Source organism: Monoraphidium neglectum, assembly GCF_000611645.1.
Source record: "Monoraphidium neglectum strain SAG 48.87 unplaced genomic scaffold scaffold02236, whole genome shotgun sequence".
NCBI classification, from domain to species: domain Eukaryota; kingdom Viridiplantae; phylum Chlorophyta; class Chlorophyceae; order Sphaeropleales; family Selenastraceae; genus Monoraphidium; species Monoraphidium neglectum.
The window spans coordinates 1-9059 of NW_014011392.1; the positions used below are offsets into that span (position 1 = coordinate 1).

At 63.8% G+C, this 9059-nt stretch overlaps 3 protein-coding genes across 3 annotated transcripts in view; 2 read left to right on the forward strand and 1 right to left on the reverse strand.

The window, feature by feature from the left end:
• Positions 1-529: 529 nt before the first annotated feature.
• On the forward strand, positions 530-1525 carry MNEG_10239 (hypothetical protein; the record flags this gene model as incomplete). The annotated part of the gene is made up of 2 exons (XM_014041287.1): positions 530-900; positions 1342-1525. 2 exons carry the CDS (start codon positions 530-532, stop codon positions 1523-1525), a joined length of 555 nt encoding a protein of 184 aa, XP_013896741.1.
• A 1217-nt stretch (positions 1526-2742) lies between these two features.
• Positions 2743-4861, forward strand: MNEG_10240 (hypothetical protein; the record flags this gene model as incomplete). Its single annotated transcript, XM_014041288.1, has 5 exons — positions 2743-3156; positions 3416-3567; positions 3809-4034; positions 4286-4402; positions 4736-4861. 5 exons carry the CDS (start codon positions 2743-2745, stop codon positions 4859-4861), a joined length of 1035 nt encoding a protein of 344 aa, XP_013896742.1.
• Positions 4862-6213: 1352 nt separating this feature from the next.
• MNEG_10241 (hypothetical protein) overlaps positions 6214-9059 on the reverse strand; it is a gene marked incomplete at both ends in the record, with an annotated part of 3834 nt that continues 988 nt past the window's right edge. Inside the window, one exon of the mRNA XM_014041289.1 lies at positions 6214-7914. Coding sequence (XP_013896743.1) covers positions 6214-7914 — 1701 coding nt within the window. The remainder of the gene's footprint in view (positions 7915-9059) is intronic.

The following is a 9059-nucleotide window of genomic DNA, read 5'->3' on the forward strand; positions in this document are numbered from 1 at the left end:
GCTCTTATGAGCGAGATTCTGAAAGTGCAGGTGGGTTTAGGGTTTTATTGTGATTGCGTGTCGTCGAGTCGGGGTGCAGGCCAGCGGGGCGCAGCGTTGGCAAGCGGGGCGGAGCGCAGTGGGGTGGGCCGCCGAAACGTGGGGCAGTGCCAAATATCAAGCTTTATCCGCGGAGCCGGGCACACACGCGCGCGGCTGTCGGTGGGTTTTGGGGCTGCGCGGCCGCCGCAAGCGCCCGGCGGATACCGGGTTTCGGCCCGGGCGGCTGGCTGGAGGCACGCCTTGGCGAGCGCCAATGTCTGCGGCTTGCTTCCAGCCAGCCCCCGCAGCTCCTTCCCTCGAGCCGATCTGTGTTCCCTCCCCTTTCCCCTTCCCCTCCACCCGCCTCCCCCCTGAGAAGGAATTGTACACCTAGCTCGCCTTAACCATCCCATGCATGCCCTTTCCTCAACATCTGTTTCAAATCGCCCCCCCCCCCACCGCCCCCCAGGATTCCATCCCGATCTGCGCGGCCCAGATCTCCCAGATCATGGCCCTCGCCGCCCTGGAGGGCGACGGCGGCGGCGGCGGCAGCGGCAGCGGCGGCGGCTCTGCACATCAAAGCAGCGGCCGAGCGCACAGTAGCGGCGACAGCGGCGCAGCAAACGGAGCGGCAAACGGCGTGAAGGCGGCGGCGGGCGGGGACGAGAATCCTGATGATGAGTCGCGCGTGCAGGAGCTGACCGGGCGCGCGTACGTGTCGGCGCGCGTGTCGCAGCTTGCCGCCGCCAACCGGCCGGCGGTGAGGGGTGCCTTGGAGGCGGCGCTTGGCCCCGACCGGGTGAAGGGGGGGGAGGGGGCGATCTACTTTTTTGCGCAGCTGCCCGAAGAGTTCGAATTGAGGGATGAGGACGTGGTCAGGTGGGCGCGACGCCGCACGATCTGCTCTGATCTGATCTGATGAGGAATGCTTGGGCGGGTTTGAAAATGCGGATTTGAAAAAGCTGCGCGTGGTGCCTGCGGCTGCCGCTGGACTGTCGATGATGTGATACGGCGCTCTGCCAGCTGCGCGGGCTGACTGGGGATCTGGCTCTGTCGGCCTCGGACTGTGTCACGGCCGACTGCTCAGCTGCCCTGTTGTTTGCAGGCGTCTGCTGCAGAGGGCGAGTGTTTCGAGCGCGCCGAAATTCACAAGCGCTCTGACCCATCGCCGCTTAATATCACGCGGGTCCCTGCCCCGCACGTCGTCCAATGATAATTACAACTCTCCCCCTCCCCCTCTCACCGTCCCCCCCTCGCTCCCCCCACCATCTTCACACTCCTCACCCTCCCCCCCAAATGCCATCATTACGCATTGCCCAGGTGGCTGGTGAAGCGTGCCGGCGTGTGCGTGGTCCCAGGCTCCGCCTGCCAGGCGCCCGGCTGGCTGCGCGTCGGCTTCGCCAACCTGACCCCCGCCAAGTGCGGCGACGCGGCTGCGCGGCTGCGGGACGGACTGCGGGAGCTGGTGCAGAGGGGGCTCGCGGCGCTGGACGAGGACCTGTGATCTGGCGTCTGATCTAATGTGACCTGATCAAGCGTTCTGAGATTTAACATCAGGTTTCAGATCATGGTCAATCACCCACGTGAACAACCCCGCAACTCTTCCGCCGCTGCGCTCCGCCCCAATCGCCGCCCGTTCCTCTTCCGCCAGCGGCGCCCCCCCTCGCGCGGGCGCCCGTGCCAGCCCTGGCCACTCCAAGCCGGCAGGCGCTTGGGTGCCATGTACGTTCTTCCTCGCGCCCCCGTGTCATCAAACCCTCCCCACTGCTGCTTTGTTTGGCTGCTTGCTCCCTTTTCCGGGCGCCCTTCGCACCCTTTGAAAAGTTTTGCTTGCTTGCCGCAGCTTGCGAGGTGCGCCCAAATGTGCCAACCCACTTCGCATGGCGTCGCTGCGTCGGCGTGCCCTGCAGACATGGTGGTGCCGAATCCCTCCATTGTACAGGCTCCCTCGGGCCAGCGCCTGGCCCCTTGCCCGCCGCCCAGCCCCCAGCGTCGATGGCCCCTTCTGGCCCTCCTCTGGGCACCTCAGGGCAGCTAAGCTGCCCCCTCATGCAAAGCGCGTGCGCAGCATGCTGCGCTCAGCAGGGACGTTGGGAGAGCTGGTTTGCCTTGGGAGTCGGCTTGTGCCGGGGCTGCGTGTCGGCCCGCTGCGTTTTGTCTCAACGCTAAGCCAACCCACTTTTTCGGTGCCGGCCTTTTGTTGGTGATCTTCCATGCACATGCAGGGACGCTTGGCTGTAACAAGGCTTTTCAAGCCAGGGTCCTAGCTGCGGTGGGGGGCCTGGGTGCATCACAGCCCAGCCGGCCGCGACGCGTTGCCGCTGCTTGGCCGTGAGCCACGTGGATGAGGGAGGGAGGAGCGTCCAATTCACCGTTTGTGGGAGAGACGTATGTTGGCTGGAAGTTCTCGTGAGAAAACCTCTATCAAATACCATACGTGCCATGGATAGAGTGCCGGAAGCACCAAACGCCGTTCTAGGGTGCCGAACCAAAGTTGTAAACCGTCCAACAGCTACAGCTCTTTGGCAGCGGGCGGAATGATGAGCTGCAGACATGATATTAAGACTCGTGATATTACAAATACGTTCGTGCGATTGCGTCATTCTCTCATCACTGAGAGTGATCTTCGCGACGTCTCCCACCCGCAGCCACCGAACGACTAAGGCAATTACACGAGATACGATTGTGTCATCTAGTAGGTTTTACTTCACGAGTCACCGTATGAGGCCGCAGCTCTCACCTCTGGCGGCGCTGCTCGTGCTCATGGTGGTGCTGCCAATGGGCGCCGCTGGCGCAGACATACCGCAGCCTGCAGCGGGCCTGCAGCCGCCGGCGGACCCCTGCAGCTGCTCCTTCCAAAACGGCATGTGGCAATTTACAGACCGCGTGGGCAGCAACTGGGTGTCGGTGCCCGGCCCGGGCGCCTGCCAGCTGCAAAACCTGGTGGATGGTCGAACGCGCATAACACCGCCGCAGGCGACGGCGGCGGCGGCAGCGGCAGACGCAGGGGCAGCAGGTACCGCTGCGGCCACAGGCATCAGCGCGGACGCTGGAGCGGGCGCGGCGGCGCTGGGCGGCGGCGCGGATGCGACGGGGGCGCCGCTGGATGTCCTTTTCTTTGGAGACAGCATCGATGTGAGATTTGCTGGCACGTGAGATTGCTGGGGTTTATACATGAGAAATGCAGGGGAGGGCACCCAGCTTGTGACGTCATACATGGCTCGCAGCAGCAGGTTGGAGGCAGCAGGGACTGCTCAGGGGCAAGAAACGCAGGCAGCGTCGCAAATAGGCCGCCCAGCGTGAGGATTATGGCTGTGGGCGAGTGGTGGCGGCTCCCTCCTCAAACAGAAAGAAATATGACTGCAAGTTGTGTACGTTGTATTAACAATCACAGGCGTCGTTTCTGGAGTACTACTGCGACCTGCTGCAGCAGCGCCATCCCGGCGCCGCCGTGGAGCGCACCGACGGCCACACCATCCACCGCCTGCGCGCCGGCCTCAATAGATGCGTCGCGCCGGGCGCGGGCCTGCGCGTCTGGCACAAATGGTGCGCGGTTGCGAGCTGCCCCTTCAAGAAGTCTTAAGACCCATGGACACAGGCCCTTCAAACCACACCCTTTCAAAGAGATATCACATCCTCAGGGCCTGCTGTGGTTTGCAGCAACAGTATTCCCACCAGATCCCCGTGATGTGGCTTGCTGCTTCCCCTGCCGTGTTCTCGCCCTAAACACTGCCTAAATCCTGGCCGCCGTGTGGCAATCAACCACTGGAAAACAACACAAAACCAGGCACTTTGGCGTCCACGGAAACGGCCCCTTTTTTGAGGATCGGCAGGGCAACGCAGAGCACCACCTCCGCCAGGCCAAGGCGGCGGTGCCAGGGGGGTCGCCCCACATCCTCGTGATTGGGTCTGGGCTCTGGGACGGCGCGAGGCTGGTCAGCAAGGTCAATCGCAGCGCGGCGCCGGCGGTGCTGCCGCGGGAGTGGGTGGAGGGCTACCAGGCGAACTTCACGGTGAGAAGTTTTGGAGGACCCCTTGTCCTGCAAGTAGGGTCAGACGGCAAAACACCTTGATTCGGGAGCCTGCACATTGAAGTCTTGCTGCGGAGAGGCGGGGGCGCAAAGCCATTGCACCATCTCGTGGACTCTGGGTTTCCGCATCACTTGGCCGAAACATGTGTTGCACTAGTTGCGCACCGAAACCCTATACCCTAGCGCCGCCTGCAGCAACAAACGCAGCGCCCCCCTCACCTGCGTACATGCAGAGGATGGTGGGCCTGGCAAGGTCCTTGTTCCCGGACTCTTTTGTAGTCGCCCACACCGCGCCGCGCGTGCGCCACGACGACCACGGCCGCGCAGTCGCGACGTTCATCGGCCACCAGGTGCGTCGTGGGCACGCGCCGTTGCCTCTATATCCTTAGCAGCACGAGCCGCACGCACCCAAAGCCTACTCAAACCAAGGTCTTGCTGCTCTCCTACCAGTCACCCTGGCCTCCACGACACCTAGCTTGAACTGCCCGGTTCTCCATGCATGTCGGGCCCAGTCTGTGGCTTTGGGCCCTGTTGCTTGCTTTTCACCCTCTTCTCGCTCGCGGGCAAAACCTCCCCTTTCTTAGCTTTCTACCCCCACAAGCTGCACCACACCACACCACGCACCCCGCTCCCTCAAACCACTGTCCCCCCCCCCCCCACCCGGTTACCACGCCTGGGCCCAGGCGTGGTACAGCCAGATGAATGCTGCGCTGCGCCAGGTGGCGCCCTCGCTGCAGCTGCCCCTGGTCGACTTTGAGCTGATGGCGTCGCCCCTTGGGTTCAGCACGTACCTCAAGGTGGGCCAGTGACACTCCAGGCCTGGTCTGCCCGACACTGGCAATGCACTGCACGAACCTGCTTCTGACCAATGCAACAGGAAGAATGCACCTCGAGGCTTGTGTGGCCTCGTTTCTAGTCCAGTACTGCTGCCGTATTGACGGCGCGTCTGTTGGGATGCCTGGGTTTGAAAGCCCCAGGTGCTAGGATGCCACTGCAATGCAAACAAAGCCATGATTCCCACCAAGTTCCTGTTTTGGGGGCAACGGCGCTGCGTGAATGAATGATTTTGCATGCGCTGCACCAACATCTCTCCCACTGCGCCGACAGGACAAGGTGCACCCCAATGCTGTGTTCATGCTGGAGGCACTGAATGTGATCCTGAATCTGCACCAGCAGCATCAAGCGTGCGGAAGGAACAGCGGCAGCAGCAGCAGCAGCAGCAGCAGCAGCAGCAGCAGCAGCAGCAGCAGCAGCAGCAGCAGCAGCAGCGGCAGCAGCGGCAGCAGCGGAAGTCCCTTGATAGCAGGGTTTGACGCCGGCGCGGCGTATTCGGGGCTGGCTGAGTCAGCAGCATCGGCGTCGGCTGCAGCTGCAGCACCGCCGCCGTCCTTGAGGCGCAGGAGCCACAGGAGCCTCCTGATCTGATCTGCACCGGTTTCATGCACAACAGACCCGATGTGCGGCCTTAGGGTAACATGCTTCCCGCTCCACACGCTTTGCTCACACAATCAACAAAGGTGTCAAAGGCAGAAAGTTTGGCTGTTGTACTTTTTTATGCCCAAATCCAAGACTGCCAAATGACAGCTACAATGTGCTGTGACCATTCTGTCAGACATGCAAGCGTGCAGCAGCAGCAGCAGCAGCAGCAGCAGCAGCAGCAGCAGCAGCAGCAGCAGCAGCACATGCATGAGGACCAGCAACGACACCACCTGGATTTTCAACAACACAACTCTGCTCCTGCGCCCGTGCACTGGCACCACTCAGATGAAAGCACGTCGTGCTGACTGTTGCTTTGATGTTTATCGGCTACAAGCATGCAGGTGGCGACAGCGTGGTGCTGGCAGTCGGCGGTTTGATTGCTGTTTTTGTATGAATTACCTGGATGGAATGTTGATATGCACACTTTCTGGTGGCTATTGCAGCAGCACCGGAGCACAGGGCATCGCTGTTCACCGGGCGTTGCTGACATCTGTTGTTTGACACCACTCAGCCCACATATGCAGCCCTGCCTGGGATTGCATCCCGCCGGCTTCAGGCGAGCCTCAAGGTTGGCGAGTCAGGGTTACCTTGGCGCAGTCAGAGCCCACAGTGGCCCCTACATCCCTGCAACACAGAAACAGCGCCGTGCCCCCTGGAGGCGCTGCACATCTGGGCCGCACGCCTACTCGCCCCCGCGCAGCCGCTTTCGTGTGGAGGCCGGGGACCCCTCGCCCCGCATCCGCCGCAGCCGCTCCGCCTCATTGTCAGCCAAGGCTCGCAGCCGCCGCAGGCGCTCCCACTCTTCCGCCAGCGCCGCCCGCAGGCGCACCTCCTCCGCGTTGACCCCAGCCGCGGCCGGGCCCAGCGGCCACCCCTCCTCCAGGCGCGCGCCCTCTCCGATCTCGCGGCCCAGCCGCGCCGTGTGCTTGTTCATCGCATCGTGCACCAGCGCCACGAGGGACCTCTCCCGCGCCTCCGCCGCATCCGCCGCTGCTGTCGCCCGCTGCAGCCGCTGAGCCTGGGCAGCGGCCAAGCGCTCGGCCTCGGCACGCTCGGCGTCAAAGCGGGCCCTGCTGGCGTCGAGGCGCCTCATCTCTGCCGCCGCGCCCGTAATGAGCGCCGCCATGCCCAGTGGCAGCGCGCGCCGCTCCTCCTCGAGCGCGCGCCGCGTCTCCTCAAACGCCTTGTGCGCGGTGCTGATGCATGCGCTGTTGTGGCGGGCGATCATGATCACCGCCTCGACATCCCGGCAGGCGGCCGCGAGGTGCAGCGGCTGCAGCCCATTGTTGTCCTGCGCACCCACGTCGGCGCCGCAGCTCAGAAGCGTCTCCAGAAGCTCACAGTTTTCCACCTCGGCTGCAAAGTGCAGCACCGTTCGGCCGCCGTGCGTGGTTGCCTCCAAGGAGGCGCCGCGGTCCAGCAGCATGACGGCAATGTTGACTTGGTCTTCAAAGTCCTCAGCTGCAACGGCGTGGTGGAGCGCCTGCAGGCCCTCTGCGTCGGCGGCATCGACCAGGGCGCCGGCGTCCAGAAGAACTTGGAGGCTCATTTGGCAGCCAATCTTTGCCGCCATGTGAAGCGGGACCCTCCCACCGGTGGCGGGCGCGTTGACGTCGGCGCCACGCTGCAGCAGGACGAGCAGCGCCTCGTGGCAGGCGCCCGATGCTGCACGATGGACCGCGGTCCAGCCGTTCTTGTCGGTAGCGTTGGGCGCCGCTCCGGCGTCAAGAAGCGCATGCAGCATTTCTGTCAGCCCGTTTTCGGCTGCCAGGTGCAGGGCGGTCGTCCCATCCGCCTTCGCGGCGTCCGCCTGCGCGCCTCGCGCGAGCAGCAGAGACAGGATTGCCTTGGCGTCAAAGGAGGCGGCCTCATGGAGCGCCTGCTGGCCGGAGGCATCTGCGGCCGAGGCATCCGCGCCGCCGTCGAGGAGCACAATGGCCGCATCCAGATGCTTGTTCATGGCAGCCAGCTGTAAGGGACGGAGGCCCGGTGCAGCTGCTGCAGGAACGGCGAAATCATAACCGGCGAGATTTAGGGCGGTGCCTGCAACCACAGTGGCGGCGTTGGGGTCGGCCCCGCGGCTGAGCAGCACGCGCAGGGCGTCTGACCGCCCGTGGGCAGCGGCGTGGTGGACCGCCTGCCAGCTGTGCACGTCGGCTTCATCAATGGACGCGCCGCGGTCCAGCAGGGCGGCGACCATGGGGGCACACCCCGGCTCGCAGCGCATCACTTCCACCAGGGCGCGCTGCCCGTTGGGACCCTTGGCGTCGATCTGCACCCCTGCGTCCAGCAGCAGCTGCACCAGGGCAACGTTGCCAGAGGCCGCCGCGAAGCACATCGCGCTGCCGGCGGCAGGGTCGTTGGGCGCAAAGCGTGCGCCGCGCTGCAGCAGGAGGCGCAAGACGGCAGCATTTTTTGCTGCAAGCGGCAGCGCCAGCTGTCCGCAGGCGCCGGCGGCCGATGCGCCATGCTCCAGCAGCAATTGCATGGTTGCCACATGGCCGTTGGTGGCCGCCAGCTGCAGCGGCTGTTGGTCAGGACTGGTGGCGGTGCTGGCGCATGCGCCGCATTCCAGCAGGGTGCGCGCCACATCAGTGTGGCCCCCTCGCGCCGCATAATGGAGAGCGCTGTAGCCGTTGGACGTGCATGCGTTGATGTCTGCGCCGCGCTGGATCAAGAGCATGACAGTTGCAGCCTGCCCGTGCGCTGCTGCCCAGTGCAGGGCTGTGCGCGGCACAGCGCTGTTGAGTGGGGCGTCCCCGCCCATGGCAACGGCCTGCGCCCTGTGTACATCCAGCAGGCGCCGCACTCCATCCACATCTCCGGACACGATCAACGCCTTCAATTGATCCCAATCGCCGATCTCAGGCTCAGGGCACTGCGTCGGGGCTCGAACCATTTGAAGTGACAGGCGGGCCGCTTTCTGCGATCGGCAAAGTTTTACTTGTGGCATGATTTTACTTGGGGCATGAAGTCACGAGTTGCGATCCGTCACAGGCATTGCTCATGTTCTAGTAATAGCAGCACCATGAAGGCCAGCAGGCAGGAGGTCCAGCATGGTCGTGATGAGTCACCAGGGTGCAGCAGCACCTGGGCTAGTATCGGTCAAACAGGCGTGCTTGCTCGACATGGGGCGGTTATTTGTTGAAGCATATGCCTTGCCCATGCACACGCGCTTGCCGATACAGCATCAGTGTTTAAGAGGCAGGTGCGCGGCATGCCCACAACCCATGCAACACTCACACGCCTGTCGCAGAGCATGGCGTGTGAGCTGACTGCCAAGGGTGTCATGTGCGGATGTCTGCTTTGCAGCCGATGTTGGAAAGGCCATTACCGGGTTCATGTTGAGCACGTCATCAGCGTGACCATGCAAGCAACCTGCACAGCTTGTTGCCGGGAAGAACTGTCACTTCCTGGGGCGGGACCCAAAGGCGCGCAGACTCCAACGCAGCGAACGCATCACAGCTCAGCGCGAGCCGCGCCCGACGCGGCGCCGCCTGCCGTAGCGGCAGCAGAAGGCACGGCGGG